The sequence below is a fragment of the Tripterygium wilfordii genome, chromosome 4 (assembly GCF_013401445.1).
Source record: "Tripterygium wilfordii isolate XIE 37 chromosome 4, ASM1340144v1, whole genome shotgun sequence".
NCBI lineage: Eukaryota > Viridiplantae > Streptophyta > Magnoliopsida > Celastrales > Celastraceae > Tripterygium > Tripterygium wilfordii.
Genome location: NC_052235.1, coordinates 5,466,114 through 5,486,472, shown reverse-complemented (window position 1 = coordinate 5,486,472; position 20,359 = coordinate 5,466,114). Strand labels below are relative to the sequence as shown.

General features: G+C 37.2%; 4 protein-coding genes across 5 annotated transcripts; 1 reads left to right on the top strand and 3 right to left on the bottom strand.

Moving 5' to 3' along the window:
* Window positions 1–6,197: 6,197 nt before the first annotated feature.
* Window positions 6,198–7,223, bottom strand: LOC119997856 (stress-induced protein KIN2-like). Its single transcript, XM_038845064.1, has 3 exons — window positions 6,803–7,223; window positions 6,610–6,678; window positions 6,198–6,508 (listed from the first exon to the last, which is right to left on the bottom strand). Exons 1-3 carry the CDS (start codon window positions 6,860–6,862, stop codon window positions 6,434–6,436), a joined length of 204 nt encoding a protein of 67 aa, XP_038700992.1. The 5' UTR covers window positions 6,863–7,223; the 3' UTR covers window positions 6,198–6,433.
* A 494-nt stretch (window positions 7,224–7,717) lies between these two features.
* On the bottom strand, window positions 7,718–10,398 carry LOC119997161 (S-adenosylmethionine decarboxylase proenzyme-like). Its single transcript, XM_038843999.1, has 4 exons — window positions 10,225–10,398; window positions 10,049–10,114; window positions 9,259–9,407; window positions 7,718–9,171 (listed from the first exon to the last, which is right to left on the bottom strand). The coding sequence occupies exon 4, from the start codon at window positions 9,013–9,015 to the stop codon at window positions 7,948–7,950; it is 1,068 nt and encodes a 355-aa protein (XP_038699927.1). The 5' UTR covers window positions 9,016–9,171; window positions 9,259–9,407; window positions 10,049–10,114; window positions 10,225–10,398; the 3' UTR covers window positions 7,718–7,947.
* Window positions 10,399–12,178: 1,780 nt separating this feature from the next.
* On the bottom strand, window positions 12,179–17,680 carry LOC119997579 (EVI5-like protein). Of its 2 annotated transcripts, none has more exons than XM_038844702.1 (10): window positions 17,463–17,680; window positions 16,851–17,065; window positions 16,550–16,745; window positions 15,737–15,907; window positions 15,504–15,620; window positions 14,869–15,066; window positions 14,723–14,782; window positions 14,537–14,635; window positions 12,843–12,946; window positions 12,179–12,434 (listed from the first exon to the last, which is right to left on the bottom strand). In XM_038844702.1, the coding sequence occupies exons 2-9, from the start codon at window positions 16,988–16,990 to the stop codon at window positions 12,845–12,847; spliced, it is 1,083 nt and encodes a 360-aa protein (XP_038700630.1). In that variant the 5' UTR covers window positions 16,991–17,065; window positions 17,463–17,680; the 3' UTR covers window positions 12,179–12,434; window positions 12,843–12,844. The 2 variants fall into 2 exon arrangements, with proteins under 2 accessions (XP_038700630.1, XP_038700629.1); XM_038844701.1 differs by having other exon boundaries at window positions 12,179–12,431.
* Window positions 17,497–19,353, top strand: LOC119996841. The gene is made up of 3 exons (XM_038843633.1): window positions 17,497–17,515; window positions 17,799–17,979; window positions 18,403–19,353. Exons 1-3 carry the CDS (start codon window positions 17,497–17,499, stop codon window positions 18,902–18,904), a joined length of 702 nt encoding a protein of 233 aa, XP_038699561.1. The 3' UTR covers window positions 18,905–19,353.
* Window positions 19,354–20,359: the final 1,006 nt, after the last annotated feature.

Genomic DNA, 20,359 nt, shown 5'->3' with positions numbered 1-20,359 from the left:
TAATTTTCTGGGTCAGTGAGTCACGAGGCATCTTGCTGCCTAGAGATGGGCATTGCTAATATGCTTGCATAATAAAATGAGGAATATTTTGTTACCATGTGTGTGTACTTTTATCGAATTATGTAATCCAACACAAGAAAAGAAGCTTATGGTGCAAAAAAAAAAAATGCTTTGCTTATGCCAAAAGAGAATCCAACATTCTCTGAGTTTGGACATCCAATAAGAGTCCCAAAACCCATATTTTTTAAATCCCCCAATTTTGATCTTTTGTTTGTCATATTCACACTAATTTTATGAGAATGTGAGAATCTAGAGACACCAAAAAGGGGCTCGAGATTGATGATAAATAGTGGATTTGGTCACCCACCATTGATGAAGAAGACCATGACCAAAGAAAAATCAGCATCTTTGTTGGCACTTTAGAGGTTTTTTTTTTTTTTTTTGAATGCAATAGTTTATGTACTATGCAGTCACTTTTGTGCTGTAAAATGTTGGGGTTTCTGCTGCTTTTATAGATTCCCCACAAGAAGCTAAGGATGAATGGCTCATCTTCTGCAAGAGTAGAGAGGTTCATTCCTTCAACATTTATTCAAAAAAGTGTGCAACTTTTAAAAGCAAAAGCTGCCCACCCAACTCTCTTTGCAGAAATCAAATTATGAGAGGGAATCATGTTCATGTCCAAAATTGTAACGGTAAATGAGGAAAGGGGAAAGCTAGATGCCAAAATAGACACGGGAAAGATGATGTGTCTGGTGGGTGCTTTAATGTCCTATACTACTCCTATGCACTAACCGGTGTATAGTTGCATTGTAAATTCAGGTTTAATCAATCATTTGGGTGATAGTTTAGTGATGAATCTCTTTGGGAACATCGTATAGACTCGGAAGGTTCTCAGTTCAATTCTCACCATGAGCAATATCATAGTAGTGAATCTTTATCCTATCAAACTCGAGTTTAAGTGTATATCATATGTCTAAAGAACAAATTTATAAGGTGTCGCACTAAGTTGTTTTTGCCTAATTTACCCTGTCAAGCCCAAATTTGGGCTCATATTGGATGTGCAAATGACAAACTTATATAGTGTCATTATCGATCGATTGCCAAAAAAATTCAGATTTAATTAACATGTGGATGATATTACCACAGATTCACCCTCGATCCACAGACAGATCATAGTCTCAAAATCTACATATAATTTATATTTTTTTCCAGTGAATATTGATGCAAGTCCAACATGAATTTAGAGCAAGAAGAGCTCAAATGGTGCCCATATACTACCCCAACACATTTAAAGAAAATTGACTAAACATAAGAAGAGAATAGGGGGGTGACCTTCATTTGGGGGAAAATGACAAAAATGTCCATAGATTAAGGACCATAAATAAGGGGAACAGCTAGGCATTATTGTTCCTTTCTTCACATCACCTCATCTAAAATATAAGAGTATTCCCAATAATATATATACACACACGCTAAATGCTCAATTCCTCATAGATATCTTTAACTTAGATTTTGATTGTGATTTTTGAAGCCCTTGTTTTGTCTCCATTTTGTGTCCCTTCCTACTTTTGTCTTAATTTGACAACTTATTTTATATATATATATATATATATATAGCAATAACCTGACATGTTACATCAGATTAGTATATAACAATCCAATAAATGCATGAAATCTGCGTTTAGACATATCCTTCTAGATTAGTACTTGAAACGTGGCGTGTAACCATTGGATTACAGTGAGGTTTCATGAACACTAGTGCGTTTCCACTCTAAAACATTATCTTCTAACAAGCCTAATTGCATGTTCGCACTCACATTATCATAATTGACAAGCACTAGTCTTTTAACTTTAGAAAATACCCTTAGCCATTAATTTAGTGATGGGTACGTATTAGAGTTTAGGGTTTAGTATTTTAAGTTTTTGTGAGGTCAAATCTTATGTACTCAGAAAATCATGAGTTCGATTTTCACTAAGAGCAATATTATTGCAGTCGCACGCTGGGTTTTAATCCAATTTATCATGTAGTCAGGTGAAAAACTTTTGTACGCACAGTTTAAACTTATATCAGATGTCCAAATACAAGTTTGTATAGTTTCGTTCTCAATTAAAATATATATATATATATAGTAGTAAAACAAAGAGAAAAAGTGTTTCAAGATGAGCATTATAGATTCAGATTAAGAAAACAGTCTCTGGAGTACAAGGTATCTTGTTTTGGTCAAATCAGTAAAAGTGTATCAATTGACTAGATTAGGTGAATGACTCTTCTTGCAAAGACTAATGCTACGGCGGGTGTGGGGGGGAGAAAGCATCAATTAATGCAAATATGTCTTCATGTGAGATTAATTGGGAATTTAGAATCTAAACAAGAGTCAAAACAATAGACATGGATGGACCATTATTATACCAAATGAGTAGGAAATAATTATTGTTAGAAGCACTTGGTTGGGGGGGGGGGGCCTTCAATACAAGGACATAGCCCCCACAAACTTCCACTCTTGAAGCCATTAAGTGTACTCCTTCACATGACCCAATTATCTTTGTACCCAAAAAAATAAGGCATAACATTGCATCCAAACAAAACTTCTAGCTTCCTTGGGACCCATCTTGTCCCTTATCTTCCAATTGATCTTCTGATACTCTTTCTTCCACAACATGTATATGAACATTCTTAGGGACATTTGATATCTATATCATTGTCCATTCCAAATCAGCATCTCTTGCAATTAATTGTTTTGTTCATTCTATCATATGATATCTACCTGTTTAGTGTATTTTGATTTACTAGCACTAAACAAGTTCATCATGGTTGGGGGGGTAATGGGTGATGATCAGATCAGAAGAACTCTGTGTTCTTTTTGAGAGTAATTGATTTGTGGAATTGGTGATAGAAACATCTCAACAGTAGCAGACATGATGTTTGATGCTTTTAAGAAATGCTCTTCAAAGGGACAGCATTCATGACCATCTCTTTTTGTGAGTGGAGAGAGAGAGAGAGATGTATATATGTATATGTATGCTATATTGTATATGTATGTATATGTGTGTGTATGCTATATAATTAAGCATCAAAGACAGTAGATACTTAATTAAACATCTAAAATGCAATAGTAGATTTGCTTCACTTCTCATGGAATGTTTCTAACTTTTTAAGTTCCAAGTACCATTTCATAATCAAATAGTACTAGTGAGCATCTCTGTTAAGTCTGCCCACTGTTTATGCTATTTGACCATAAAAAAACAAAATAGAACATAATAAGAGGAAATAATTGTGAAAAGGAGAGGTCATTGACATGAAAGTAAAATTAAGTGATAATTGTGTTAACAAGACACAAGGTGAGAGAGGCAATGATGCAGCAAACAATTGATTTGAAAGGGAAGGGGAGGGGGAGAGGGAGACATATATGGTCCAATCTCTCTCTAGCTAACTTTACTTTGCTATGCATGCATGATTTCTTTAATCTTTAACGCATTGAAATGACACCAGATACCTACTTTTATTTCTCCATGTAATTATTTTGGTTCATATCCCATCTGTCCCCTTCTTACAACATGTTCCATTTCCATTTGGTACAATAATAGGAAATTTTTCTTTACCATTGGACACTGTCCTAGCAGGCTGTCACTATTGACACAGTTGCCCCAAAAATAACCCAATATTCATCATCTGAACCTGCAATTGCAACCACCAAGAAAATAAGGAAGGAGACATGCTTACAAAGATGATTTAGGTTGATGTCCCAAGTACCATGCCTCAACATTTTGGTCCCCCTTCCAGTTGTTCTTAACTCAGACTCTACTGATCTGATCTCTCTGTGTGGTCCTGTGTAGTGAGTGTTGAAGTATAACAGCTACTAATCATCACAAAATGATGCCATTTTGTCTTGCCTGCTAGACATCACTTTGTCCTATCTCTTGTCTGCATTCCAGATTTTAAGGTCATTTCTTCACAACCTGCAAGGGAGTCACAGCACATATTTACATATATGGATTGTTCAGTCACAGCAAATATTGAAATATATGGCTTGTTCAGTCACACTCACCGCGTTTTGCCGCTCGTCGATTGGTCTTATTCGACCAATTTGCAGCTATGGAAAAGGTGCTCTGCTGAATCTGGTTTTACATATAGATGCTCAGGCATTACTGATAAGAATGACCATTGTATAGTACAATTCAACTAAGTGAAGAATACTGATCTGTCATATTCAATCTCCAAACATGGACTCCAGGATCTACCAAAACAGAACCCAAATCTGAGTTTATCTACCTCTTTTTCAAACACATTCTATGTAAAAGCCTAAACCATTTTAACCACTAATCTGTGCTGTAAAATCCAACCAGTTTTATCCAGACAAGTGGTCTTCCATTTTTCCACGACAATCTGAAACACCAAACATTCAACCACAATTTCTCCACTGTTGATCACCTAATCAAAGTGTGAAGCATTCTTGCTTTGAGTGCACTAATCCAATGAAACTGAGAAAAATGGGTGATATTCTCTTCAACTGATGGAAAGGACAAATCATTCTTTGATAACTACCAAACAAAATGGAAAGATCAACACAAAATTGAAAATCAAGGTGAAAGTAATATTCTTAACTTGGTTTTGGAAGCAATGAAAACGTCCACATGACACACCAGTGAACAGCGTAGATGCGGGCTGTCAATGCATGACAAACTTAATTTGGATGTTCACGGTTCATAATATTGTATTTCCACAGCCATCCCTTTGTATGTACAACATAGATGTGATAGGAAGGGAAACTGCACCTCTATATGTATCGAAGAAAGCCCACGGCTGAATATATTACAAATGAAAACAAGAGAACCACTTAACCCAGAGACAAAACTGTGACTAGGTATGCCATAGCATCTGACTCTAAAAGCCTGCAGTTTATTCTGCCATACAATAGCACTAGCAAGGAATCTACGCCCCAACCAATGCATTACAAATCCGTGCACTGTTGAAGGTTAGTACACCATAAATCCTTTCACTGAAAGTGATGAACCATCGAAAACAATTTACTATATCAACAGCCTAAATCTCCACAATGCAATCTGTAAGTTGCAACAAAAGCAAGCATATTTTTAACAGGGAAGGTGAACTCTAAAATCTGAATATACTCGGGTAACAGCTGACCATAGAACAAAGAAAAGATGGTTAATATAATAACAAATTCATTCCTTCTTCCACATTACAATATTGCATCACCAATGATGTTCATATACTAAGGGAGATCAAAGAAACCAATTCAAGAAGAACTCAGCGACACATAATTAATAAGTGACAATTCATGTTATCCCCTCCGGGCATAGTCAATGTGGGGTTTGTGTATGCACGCATTTTTGCTCTTTTTAACTTTCCTCAAGAAAGCTCCTGGAGAATTTGATTCTATAGCTTAACTGCCAATGCAATTGCAGCTTAACTATCATATGATCATATGAATAATAAAGAAGCATCGATATAGCCTTCGAAATGCCCACCATCAAATTATATGATTTCGAGCTCAATCTCTCACCATCCCTCTCGACAATTCAATAAAAAAAAAACCTTCTTACCACATCCGGGCTCGATAAAAGACTCAACACTCTCAATAGCATATCATGGGTGATCATAACACCATATCATCAGAATCACTTATCTTGCTAAAAGCCTCAGCTATAACTATATGATCAATGTCCTCTTTCAGCCCCAGATGACAAAATTACGAGCTACACAAGTTTTTGGATCTCAGCTGTGTATCCGGGTTATCGAACTGAGAGTGAGAATGTGTGCGTACAAGTGAAGACAAAGAGCGAAGAGAAGAAGAGTGTACCAGGAAACAAGAAAAATGAGTTGGGTTTCAGAGAGTAGAGCCAGACTAGTTTCGTAAGAGCATCAGAAGCCATAAATATCTCATCTTTAACCCGATCTACGGTTTGGGATTCTGAGCGTGAGGAAGAAAGGCGAGTGAAGCTGTGTAGATTGTTAGGGTTTTGGGGGGATTCTGTTCAGGAAACAATGTACAAAATTGTAAGCTTGGGAACAAATTAATATTGGAATAAAATGGGGATGTTTTAGTGAATGGTTTGCCTGAAATGAATTGGTTTCTGAGAAAACTAGAAATATCAAACGTGTCCAGGTTTTTACGTTTCCTGTGCGGCTTCCTAGAAAAATACCAGCAATCAAATTATGAAAGGGAAAAACAAAAGGATTTGAATCCAAATTGGAATTGCATTAAACAAGTAGTAAAATTAGTACTGACAGACTCTCTGCATGAAATCACAACTAGTGCTTTCCTCGTTCAAAACAAAAGACAAGACAAAGAAACCAGCAGAAGAACAAAAACAAACAACTGCCTAAACATAAACAAATTTGGACACAATATGATCCAATTAAGTTCTGAAACTGGAAATTAAAGCAAAGCAGAGAAATCCATTTATGATCATTTTATTTGTTCATGCCAGTTGCATCCTTCACTGCATCAGCTGCTCCTGCTGCCTTGGCCCTCACCTGCTGACCAGCCTACACACAAAAGTCAACAACAATTTGTTTGTGACTTGTGACACTAATTTTGGTGTGTAAAAATAAATAGTGGAAACAAGTAGTTTTTGTGTAATTAGAACCTCTGTTATTGATTCCTTTGCAGATTGAGCAGCATTGCCAGCTCTGTCCATCAAATTGCTTGTCTTCTCCTGAAACCAAACACACAATACCCATCTTCAACACACATCAACATTATTTATTTCTATTCACATTACACACACACATGTATGTATGTAACAAAAACCAGAATTAAAGAGCAATTATTAAGCTGACCTCTGTTTTGCCTTTGGCCTCACCAGCATGGTAGCTCATCTTCTGGGAGTTGTCAGCCATTGCTTTTTGGTTATATTGAAAATTGAAAACAACACTGAAATTGTTTGCCTCTCAACCTCTAATTGTTCACCTTACTGATGACCTGATTGCTTCAACACCCATTTTTGTCACAATTTATACTACTTTGACAACAATTCATTCATTGCCACGTGTGGGGCTACGTGTAATGCAGCTTAACACGTGGTCTTCCCCAATTGCCTTTGACAGCCAAGTGTCAATCAAGCGTTGGATTAGGAGTGTTCTCTGCCTTGTGACCAGGAGCCATCAAGTTAAAGCTATGAGCGGGTTCGCCGGTGCTGCAGATCAGGTCGTCGGCCCGTTTCAAAAAGTGGGCCTAACTATTATTGGGCCGGAAAATAAAGGGATAAGTAAGAAGTAAGAACTCAGAAGGAGGACCAAAAAGTACGGCCAGTTAGTTTAGCTGTTTAGGAAACTGGGACCAAACTATGTATTGGGCGGCGAATACCGTGGGCTGCTAAAAGAAAGGAATGAGACTGGATTAGGTTGTTAGGGTTACAAGACGGGCCAACAAAAAGGCCCACTACATTGTCAAGACTTCGCAGGTTCCTTCTTCGTTCAGGGAGCTGCAATCACGTAGAGATGGGGAGCGAAAACGAAACCAAAGAGAAAAGGAAGGAGAAGAAGAAGTCCAAGAAGGGAAACACAGAGCTCGTCCTGAAAGGCATTCAATCCAACCTTTTTTCCTAAATTCCTCTGGTGGTTTTATTCAATTATTTCAAATTGCTTTTGAGTGTCCAACTCTATGCTGTTTCATACTCCACGATTCCATCAGTTCACCCATAATGATAATCATACCATATAAAGGCATAAACAATAATCATTAGAATAATAATAATAAAAATAATTCATTGAAATTCAAACATCCAGAGCATAAAATGGTTATAACATAAACCAATTTTAGTCTTGCTAACAAAAGAGACTACACTACTGCAGCAGCAATACCTATGGCAGAATCATGCCATGCCATCACACTTGAAACAGAATAATAACCCCCACAACATTTATTCATATAAAACGACTGAAATTAAAAAACAACACGAACATCAAATCCAGACTACTTCACTTCAACTTCCCTCGTCCTCGCTCCAGCTTCCTTTCAGAGTAGACCTAGGAGATAACTGCTCCCCAATCTTCATGAAGGTGTGGTAGATGGTAGACCCACCCTTCTCAATCACTTCACAGCTCCTTTCATCATAGCAGTATCCCTTAAAATCCAGAAGGAACTTGGCTCCAAGATCTTCACCAACCACAGCAGAATGCAGTGCCACAGAGAATTCAGTAGGTTGGAAGCATGCCAACACCCTCTCAAGCAGCTGGGTCAAACCCACTTCTTCAAAATCATAACCCACAGCCTCAAAACTAGCATAGCTGAAACCATCTTCAGGTGTCACATGGATAGTAGATATTGCTTCCTGTTCAATGCTGTTCATCGAGTAACCACAGGGTTCAAAGTCAAAATCACATATATCGGATTTTGGAAGAATTTTCCTAATCCCAGAAGCTTCAGTCATCGAAGCTGCAGAACTTGCATTTGTTTTGTAGAAGACAGATGCACTCTTTCTGTCCAATCCAGTCATGCACACCTCCAAAGTGTAAAATTGGTCACAACCGGGACCAGCTTCAGCATAAGCAGAATAAACATGCCACTTCTGAGATTTATCAGGACCACCCATCACATAAGCCTCGCTATCCAACCCAAGTCCACCGAAATGACCATCAAGAACAGAAACTTCCTCAGAGAAGCTACGGTGTGGAAATGGCTGAGCCCCTGGAAAGACAAAGCTCCCACGAGTGTATCTCACAGATTTCACCCTTAGGGAAAGGTAGTCAGCTAACTTAAGGATGGCTGGTATTGAAAGAAGTAACTTTGTAGTGCCACAGGTCTTGATGATAATTTTGTAAGGGTACACAAAGAAGCTAGATTCCGAAAGTACATAAGAATCAACTTCTTCATTCGCCAGAGAGCCAACGATAGTGCATTCAGCAGGGTTTAGAATCTCTTCCAGCTGATTCCTGGACAAAGCACGGAAGCCCATCCCTCCAGGATCAGCAAAGGTGCCAGGCTCAAAAAAAGAAACTTCAAGTCTCTTTTCATAGCCTTCAAATCCAATTGCAGAGCTTGGCAAGGCCATCTTATCGTAAAGAAACTATTAAGGTGCAAAAAGAGAGCAAGAGAGTACGAGAGGAGAGAAAGAAGAAAAGAAAACAGGACAACAGTACAATTGCAGAAATGTAAAACGCAGGGGTTATGTCAAGCCACAGAAATCTCAGGACGGCTTCCTCACGCACTGCACAAAAAAGAGAGAAAATAAATTAGATTACAAAGACATCTTTACACAATTAGGCAAGATAAAAACTTATGGTATAAAACTCACGTTAGAGTAAGCAGCAGATCGGAATTTCTTGATGTCACCGTTGGGTCGAACGTCTTCAATGCTGTAACCGAGAGGAGCTTCGTAGAATAATGATTTACTACTACTAGATTTCTTACCCCCTTTCGATTCCATTAGATCATTCAGTCTGCCTGCAAGAACACAAACATCAACATAAGCCAACTAAAACCAAAAAGGCTGGCTGCAGAAAAATGTAACCCACCAACATATTCAAAGAAAACTATACAGGATAAATTGCACCACTGTAAGCCAAAAAATCAATATACATTATTAACTGCAGGTTGACATACACCCAGTAAATTACAAAATTAGTTTTTATGAATGAAAATTAAAACAGAAAAACAAATCCACCCAAATTGTTTAGGGAGGCAGCATAAGTGCAGTCTACATGAAAGATTTGCATAAAATTTAGGGGACAAGCAACGTTTACCCAAAAAGACCAACCTCTTATATAGGAGAAATAAAATAAAAAAAGTGCTCTGCAAATTAAATTCATATCCAAAACTGATGAATAGATTGACAACATCCCAGCATAATAAATTTTTTGAAATATATAAAACTTATGAACATCAGAAACAGATGAACAAATCACATGATATACAATGACAGATCCGTATACATACAAAATACACATATGCTTGCGCGTAGATTTATATACCTATTTACAGATTATCTATGCAGTCATCTACACACAATTACAGATCTAAACATCAATTTAAAACACAAAATATCAATCCAAAAGGAGATCAAATAAAGATCAAGAAGCGAGTACCAATAATATATAAATTTGAGCCGAAACCGTACGCTCCTTAACCCTCCTTTTTCTTCAATCAAATCCCTAAAATTCAAAACAAACCAAACAACTTAGCACACGCTATGAACAATACAACCATAACAAGAAACGACAATAGAAATCATAAATCAACGAAAACTTGCGACGAAACTCACCGATTCAAGATTCAAAAGAATTAACAGCACCGCAAGCTTATACGATAAAACGCAATACGATTCCAAATTGGGAACCCTAAAAATCGTAATCGAAAGGGAAAATTTGTTGATAAGGAGTTCTATAAGCTGGGAACGAGGAGGGTCGATACCTTAACGCGGCTGCTGAGAGAACTCGGGAGGGGGCGTTCTTATATAGTGAAAATCGAAGGGTTTGGTTCAGTGATTGATTGCCACGCCTTTTGTAGATATTGACGGTCTTACCCTCCCATTCCGAGTTTGATTGGAAGATTATACGAGGCCCTCGTAATTGTAGGGGTATTCTTGGTATTACGCTTGATATGGTAAGGAGTCGTGATAGAAAAGGAGTTGGTGGATAGCTAGCACGTGATTTGATCGGACGGTCCTAAATAAAGTACGCTTAATTGGACGGTCTATTTGTAAGTAGGAAAAGAAGGAAATCATATCCTCAAATTAGCAATTATATCCATAAATGGGAAAAAAAAACAAATTGTTTATATTTGGGAATTACTTGTATGTGTGGCTGAAATTGAAACTAATATTATGTTATGTATATATATATAGTATCTTGTACTTAGGGTGGTCCAGAATTACCGATCAGTCAGTTATTTTTTTTTAAATTACATATCTCTTTAAAGAACCGATCAATAGTTGAAAAATCGAAATAAACTATCGATCGGTCAATGAAATTTATGTAAAAAAAAGATCATAGTCGACCCTGGATAGGCCTAATTATAGTTGCCAATGTAAAATTGATTGGTACTTATTGTTAATATAATAAATGGATTTTTTTTCGTTAATCAAGATGTATTGAGAATTCAATATCATATGCATGAGTATGAATTTGGAAAATTTTGAGAAGAATTCCCATTGAGAATAATACTTTTGTGGCAGCGCGATGAGATTTAGTCTAACTAATCTTGTCCTCATGTGAAATTTTTTTTTTATGTAAACAAGTTAAAGTTCATATCGGATGTCTAAATAACAAATTTATATGGTAAAAAAAATGATTTTGTAATTTTACAAATAATAGTGCATGACTAGATGAGTAGACAAATGAACATGGAATAAGCTTTGTAGTTAAGAAAAGAATGTGACTTTTTGCTAAAGCAAAACATAGTTTATGCGTTTTCTTTGATTGAGAAAATTGCGGCCACTTTATCGTCCACGTCACGTGTGTGGCTCAGAATTTCCAATCCCACTAGATTCAATTACAGCCAAGAAAAAGAAAAGGCATATATTCTTGTTGCAATCGAAATTCAAAAAAGTGCTCTGATGAAGGTAATAAAGTTGGGTTTGAGGGTTAAGAGTGACTTTTTCGTCAATGGAAAAGCTCGTCATTATCACATTCGCATCCTTCCATTTTTTGACAAGCCAGCATGGGCATGGGCATGGGCTGGCATTTTATTGTTGTGGGCCCACAAGCATCCATACTGATCTTCTCTTCAACCACCACCTCTACCCTCCTACCATTCTCCCACGAGTTTTAGATGCTTAAAATTAGACCATTTTAAACCCACTATTGCCGACTTCTTTTCGTTCAACAGGCAAGTAGAGTCTAGAGAGACGGCAAAAACACAATGACACAGACAAGTCACTGACTCACTGGCCTGGCTGAAGTTTGTGAACCAAATACTGTTAAAAAGAAGTCTCTGCTAACCTGCATTTAGGTGGGGAAATGGTAATGAGCTCTTTCGACACGCAGTAGCTATGACTCAAGCCAAATATTCCACATCAGGTTACAGTCACACAACGAATGCTGCTAACGCTGATCCCCGTCGCCCACACTTTCTTTAAAAGTAAAAGAACAGAAACATAGAACCATGGGACTATGTTACAATGATGTGATCTTCATTCTGGTTAGAACTCCAAATTAGTGAACACCCCCCCCCCCCCCCCCCCCCCCACGAACCCAAAGGACAGAGAACAGAAATGATTCTGTGGGTTCTACAAGGAGACAACCAAATCTTTAAAATGAAGCACAAGTTGCCATCTTTCTTGCCTTTAGTTTTCTACGATAGCATCCAACAATAAGCAAGTATTCTTTGTCTCGGGCAGAGGTTAATTAGTATGCTATACAAGTTTCAGATTCCTATACAGTTTGAAGTCGTGGAGAGATAAGATCGCCATATCAATGTATAATCTTCATGAGCTGGTTAGCATAAACAATCTTCTGGATGACCGACCATCTGCTGAAATGAATGGGGACAAAAATCAAGGATTAATTAAATAATTTGATCATCCACTTAACTTCATCTTTGAACGAGAAATAGGTAGTAATCCACACAAGCTGCGTTATCTTAGCAATAAAATATGTTAAAGCAAGACTCGGACCACGAAAAACCTCATGGAAGATTCGAGGACAAGATATGCCTAAAAACATGTATGAGAAAAGGAACTTGGGTGATGTAAATGTGAAAGAAAGGTACTTTCCATAATCCATAAGGTGTTTTTTTTTTTAATATTTGGCATATAGAAGATGATTCCATAGACAATTTCAGGCAATGACTCGAATAAGCATCCATGATCAACAAGTCAAATGATAAAAGTCTATATTCAGTGTCTGAGTCTTAATCAAAGAATGAAAAAATGAGAAAAACCTTCATCGCAGCAGCTTCTGTTTCACACTAGAATCTGCAGATTGAGCGACCTCTCCATTCTTCCTCTCATACTCCTGCCTTAGTTCTTCCAAACGTTTGGATACCTAGAATATTGTAAAACACATTGATGTGAGATAAAATATGTATAACACAGGATGCAATTGGTCTCCCTATACATAGCCAATGAATAAGGTCTCTCCTTTTTCCCCCATCAAGTAATAAAATTCACCCAAAGCTGCAATAGGTAATAACATAACTCTCACCGACTATTCAAAGGTACAACAAAAAAGAAAACAGAAAATCTTTTTGCTATCTTTCTCTCTAATTTCCTTTCTCTTTGTTGGGTAGTGGGGAAGGGGCAATGTGGTTGTGGGGGACAAGATTACACAATTTTCCAGGAACAGAGAGAGAGAGAAAAAAGTAGCTCTGAATGGAGAAAAAACTGACTGGGGATGCTTTCTAAGGCCGGTTGATCAATAGTAACAAGGCGTGCGGAGGCTGCTATCAAGAAATTGGGTAAGCTTTGGCTCAACACAGCAGATCAAGAGGGAAAGAGCATACGTTTCGGTGTATGTCTTGGCAACAGGGGCAAAGGCCATGAAACAGGGAGAAAAGAGGCCATGTGGGCAATCCAAATGCTGATGAACATTCAAAGAATCATAAAATTCAAAGAATCAACAACATCTTTGATTTCATCCACACTATTAACTCCCAATGGAAGGTAGGATCCACCCAGAAAACCTGAAAGACCTCTAAAAGAAACACAAGGAGGTGCGCCTGTTAACACATTTTCTATTAGTAAAAAACCATCAAGAAACAACAATATGTCAAAACAATAATGATTTACTTGAACCTTTCACTCATAGGCCATAGCATTCTGAATCCCTCGTCTATTAAAAAAGCATGTAGTCAACTTATCATCTTGAGTCTTTATTTTGACTCCAGAGATCAATTTAACACTATAGTTTTAAATTTAAAAGACAAGTAAAAAAAATCTCAATGATTTCAGACAATACACGAATTCCAAATGAAAGTGATGAGAGTTGACACAGTTTTTCTTATTTTTATCAAAATTATTAATTTGGCAAGCAATTTGAGAGATACTTGAAGCTTAGCTAAGCAACTATTATGAAAAGTTGTATGGTAACTTAAAGTCACTTTTCTATGAAATTATTAGCGAAGTTTCAGTGAAGGCATGTAAGATACTTGAATGATGTTTCCTAGAAAAGTATTCAAGCACTGACACCTAGTTTGGCACTAAGCCCGTTTGAGTCATCTTTTATTCACAGGACACCAAATATTGCAGGAATTGACATTCTTATGTAGCCATAAAACACAGATAAGTATAAACAATGCAATGCAGAAAAGTATTCAAGCACTGACACGTAGTTTGGCACTAAGCTCATTTGAGTCATCTTTTATTCACAGGACACCAAATATTGCAGGAATTGACATTCTTATGTAGCCATAAAACACAGATAAGTATAAACAATGCAATGCAGAAAAGTATTCAAGCACCGACACCTAGTTTGGCACTAAGCCCATTTGAGTCATCTTTTATTCACAGGACACCAAATATTGCAGGAATTGACATTCTTATGTAGCCATAAACACAGATAAGTATAAAACACAAATATTGCAATGCATGAACTGCCACACAATCAGGAGAGAGACAGAAAGAGAGCGCAAGAGACCTTGATTGAGTATGCCATTGGCAATAACTTGTCAGGATCCATTGCATCCTCAGGGAAGTTACGGAGAGCATGTATAAGTTTCTCAAATGGTAAGCTTGTCTGATAAACAAACATATAACATCCATAAGCACAGCATAAACCACTTAGTCGGATCAGGAACAAAGTTGATATCTTTGAGAAACTCACCAAGTCATCAAGACAATATTTTAGAAGGGCCAAACCAACCTTAAAAACAATTTTAACACCCTGACAAGCATATATACCAACATGTTAGCTTCCAATCCAGGCATTTTGACTTCCACAGAGAGTTCTAAACAATACCAATTACTGACCTCGTAAAGAAAAACATCCCATATTCGAAGGGCCAAATGGAATGGGAAAGAATACGAGAAAACAGTTATAAACCACTGACTTGCGTACATGCTAGGATTGATCATTTGTTGGGTAAAATGCTCTCCCAGCTTTGGCAAGTGCTCCTTCATCAACTGATCAAACTGAAACAGGTATTGTTGTACGAGGGGTAGGCCCACCTAGAACATAGACGAAAAAATTGCATTTTAATAAGTGGACTCTCTCAATTTTCAGAAAGACAAACAAAAGAGTTTCGAGAAAATGATGAACAGAAGTTGGCATTTTGAACACCGTTATGCCTTCATCATTTCATTACCTCTAAGCTGTCTTCAAGGTACACAAAAAGGAAGAAAATACGCAAAACTGACCTTAGAGTCCAAGTAATGCCAAGCAAAAATTAATAAAGCCTTGGGCCATCAGCATCCTCTAGCTGATAAGGTAACTGAGTACCCTCCAGAAGACCACAACCCTTCCCCGACCTCTTCTTCCCCCCTCCCCCACCACCAATGAGAAAGGGAGGAAAGAAAAAGGAAAAAAAAAATAGAAAGAAAAGAAGAGCATTCCAAAGATTGATGACAGTAGGTTCTGGAACTAAAACAAAACAATCACTACTCACCAGATATAATCCTTCCATTGGAGCATGGACAGCTCCTTTCAGTAATGCAACCAATAACCAAAATGCATCCTCTTCGCTCATATAAAGAAGCAATATACCAGCCAAAAACCCCATCCCCTGCGTTTTGGCAATTCAAATATTGTTCAGCACATCTAAAACAATATCGATGTAAAAGAATGATGAACCTGAGAATAAGTAATTCTCAGAGCATATAAGCAACTTAGGAGTCCAACCTGAACATATCCAACTTCTCTGTCATAGACAGAGTATGCCTTCAAAACATTGTAGAGGGACCTTTGACCAGGTCCATGCCTTTGCTGGAAAAAAACGTGTGAAGGGAAGGTGCGAGAAATATCTCTAATTATATCCAGTTCTGAAGCCGATGTCTCATATATAACTAGTTGCTGCAGTGACAACATACCTTTAGTACAAATCAGTGTGTGTTTGATTGCATTTGTGAAAGAGGGAGAGCATCAAAAGAAAGATGACGCAGACAATATAATGTTCTTGAAACAAGGAAGAATTTTTACTTTTCTTTTTGAAGTTTGTCAGTATTCAAAACCCCATTAACATCACGCGTATATAAACAATCAATTCAAGAATTAATTTTAGATCTAAACAAACAAGTCAATGAAGCAAATCAGAAAAAATACTGAAAAATGCTCATGTCGGCCTGTTTGGTACTCCTGTTTGCAGGTGTTTCTTTTTCATTTTGTGAAGATAGAAAACTTTTCTTTTTTCAACTTTGAGTTCTAATATGCAAAACTTCTCTTTTTTCATTTGGTTTTCCTACCAATTTCAAGAGTGTAATCAAAGAAGTTAATTTTCAATTTCCCATGCAGGGTTTACCAATCATATAAAAGGTAGGGGAAGAGAAAAAAAGAGGACAACAGGTTCCCATGAACATGAACATAATTCAAGCACAAATCCTTGCAAAGCATGAGTATATGACAAACAGAGGCCATCACAATAGGAAAGATGAATCTTCATCAGTTATCACAGAAAAGTGTCAATTGTGTATATCAATGAATCAAGAAAATGAGTACCTCATAAACCCCTGGGTTCATCAATAAAAGGTCCCGACTTCCAGAAATCAACTGCCAAACAAGACCCCGCAAGCAATCAGGAATTCCTTTCCTTATACGCCTCTTAACTACATGTGGTTTTCTCCTAACATAATGCTTCCAATCACTCCCTCCCACCCCAATCATCTTCCTCCATTTCCTTACCCTTCTTTCCTCCCTAAAAAGATTTCAACATCCATAAGCATACTTATAAATCCATTCTGAATCGCTTCATATTCAGTCCGATAAAACATTTAAATTACTTGGATGTAGATACACGTACCTCACATATTCACTTGCCAATCTGGTCTTGGATACACCTTCAGGAGAATTGTTAAGTTCCTGCTTTACAAACCCAAATCTATCCAGCTTTTGTGAAGGAACCGGAACTGAATCAGAGTCATCTATTCTTTTCTTGTCCATTACCTAGTCTTAAAGAAGCCGCATTATGCCGAAAGGCAAAGAAAATACTTCCTCGCTCAACATGGTGACCTATCACTGTATCACAACCAGACAAAATAAAATCAATGCCCATATACGGCAAGATGTTAGGGTTAGGGTTATGCTACCAGAGACGAAGCTACCAGTGATGCCGATTAAGAACCACTGACTAACTTTGTTCCAGGCTACAATTGAAATATAAATTTAACACAAAATCTCAAATATCGATTAAGGAAATATGAAACAAAAAAAAAAACCCCAAATCACTAAGAAATAACAAATCACCGATGAAACCCAGCAATTACGAGATAAAAATAAAATTTTAAAACATTTCGAGTACACGTCAACTGGGTGTCATTCCACGAATGTTGATTATTGCAATAATCAAGAAGAAAATTAAAAGAACGAAAAATCATTATGGCAACCTAGAATTGAAGAGGGATTAAGAAATAACCTGAGTTTTGGAAGGGATTTCGAGTCTCGAAATTATGGGTTATCTCCTTCTACGTATGTACAATAGATCTCTGTATTTCTTCTTCTACATTCAATCACGAGTATTCGTATTATCTGTACTCAGAAGAAACTGAATCTGATAAATAGTCCTCAGTATCCGTCCAAAGCAGTTGGAGCTACTTTCCGCGTATTGAAAACGATAGGGGAAGGCGTTAGAATCAGAAGAGAGTGAAACGGCGTGTTTTAATGTTTGGTTTACATATTTAAACGATGCCGTTTAATTACATGTTTGGAAATCAGAAGATAAAAGAAAATATGTAAATCCTTTGCATAACAGAATCCACCGGAAAAACTAACACAGAGACAATTCAAACTATCAATAAGCAATCCAAACTTTCTTCTCTCTTCTCTCTTCTCTTGCCCTTCCTCCTCAACGGAAACAGGAACAGAAACAGGAAGAAACGAAGAGCATCCATCCCCCTATTTTTATCATCATTTATACGAGCTGATAATATCAGGTAAATCTTACCCCTTCGTGTTGCCCAGTTGGTTTTCATGGTTTACGACTCATTGAACAAGATATGCGTCTCTCCAATCGTAGTTCATTGAAGTATGTTAATTGATTCACAATCACAGATGAATAGATGATGTTGATGATACTGTAGAAAAGACATGGCTTTTCTTTCTGTTTTTTGAAGCAGTCGTTTGTTAGGTAAGAAGAAATTGGGATTTCATGATGTGAAGACCAAGTCTTGGGGAAAATATGAAAACTTTGGCGGTTCTTTCATGGCTTATAATGTATGCAATAGCCGTAGCAATTCACGGAATTCATTTATTTCTGCCAGGGAGTTGAGTTTATTTAGTAGTGCAAGAAGTGGGATTCCCTTGTTGGGTTTTTATTCTTGTGGTAGATTTCAACATGGTTTGTCATTTAACGACAGGATTGGTCCAATTGGGTCACTGACGAAAGAAAATGGTGGAGGTGAGCAGACCCAGTTGGGGAAAAGAGAAAATGAGAATGTGAGGAAGAAGTTTTCACTGAGATTACGCCCAAGGTTGCGGTTATTGACTATGCGAATGAAGAGGGTTCCAGTTAGGTCGATGTTGAATGACTTTGGTAAGTTTTTGCGGAAGAATGTAAAGAAACTGATTCTTTTGACTGCAATAACTGTTGCATTGGGGTTCTGCTGTTTGTTTCTGAAATTAACCGCAATGACATCTTCAAAGGTTGTTCCATATTCGGACTTAATCACAAGCCTTCAAAGGGGTAATGTTACGAAGGCACTACTTGAAGAGGGATCTCATCTTATAAATTACAATACAGACTCCCAGAGTCTTGAAATTTCTCGGAGGGAAGAAGAGAAACCGCAGAAAGTAAATGTTTCTGTTGAGAATGTGGCTAATACATGTGGCAGAGAACAAGATGCAAAAACTAGCATGTAGCAAAACATTATATGTGAGTTTGTGGAGAAGATTTTCTAGAAATGGTGCTTCTTCCCCTGAGTGGCAGTATTCCACAAGGAAAATAGACCATGGTGAGAAATTTCTTCTTAGTTTGATGAGAGAAAAGGGGACAACATATAGCTCGGCACCCCAATCAGTTTTGAAGTCCATGAGGTGTACTTTAATAACTGTAATTTCACTCTGGATTCCCTTAACTCCTTTGATGTGGCTTCTTTATCGTCAACTTGCTGCTGCTAATAGCACAGCGAAAAAGCGTAAACCTGTTAATCAGCTGGTAAGCTTTGACGATGTGGAGGGTGTTGATGCTGCTAAGGCAGAACTTATGGAGTTACGTGTGTCTTGTGTCTAATATACATCAGACATATAAGCTTTTGTTTCTATAGTTTGAAACCACAAATAAAACTGTATCAAACTGTTAATTCATGATTCTTCACATGTGTCTTTACGAGTGATGGATATTGATTATTCTTGCCATTTTCATGATACAAGTTAAAACTTGAAAACATAGCTCTATAAGACACTGTTACTGATTTCTGATGCATCTTGAACTGGTTTGCTTACTTTAGCCTTATCAAGCTACAAGAAATTCTTGAGTTGTGAACTCCTGGTCATATCTTGTTTGAATAGTTTCATGATGAAGATGTAACATGAAATAGGGCTAGTAGAAAAATAGAAATATATAGTTTCATAATTCTAGAGATCCCTTAAATGTGGATTAAAAAAATGGGCCTCTGTATGAAAACTCATGCTGATGTGAGGTGCATAAATATATGTTCCACGAAGTCTAACTTTGAGTTACTTGTCATTGAAATCGCCTTTTTACTTGTTTCAACTGTGAATTTTTTTTTATTGAAAGCTTTTCTATAATGTGCGGCATTTGCCTGTAAAGATTGTAACATTTTTTATTTCTGCATTGAATTCGTGACGTTTGGCGGATATATTCTGTTTCATTCATAAACTGTAGAAAAGTTCAATTGATGATGTTGGAATCGTCTTTGAATTAGCCCCAGAATCAGTTTTAGCCAACTCCAAGGAATTTTCTCAATCACTCTCCTTTTCCCAAGCCTTTGATACATATCATTGTCTGATCATGCGCTCATTTAAATAAATTTTGGGCTAAGTTCACTATTTGTTAGGAACTTTTCTGATATCTTCACCTTCTGTTCTCTCATAATTATTGCACAATAAACTGGAAATACTGTTTCTTTGTCAAAGAATATTGGATTTAGTGCGGAACAATTTCACTTTCGTATTCCCTTTATGTTCCTTCATTGGATATCATTTCTTTGGCAGTCACAATCTTAGCCATATTAGAATTGGAAGCTGATTCAGAATTGGTGGCTGGAAGTAAATGTAATCTTCACCAATTGAGTCTCTCTCAATAAGTGAGAGGATTCAATTTCCCACCATACAAGTCCAATATATTCTCTTTTA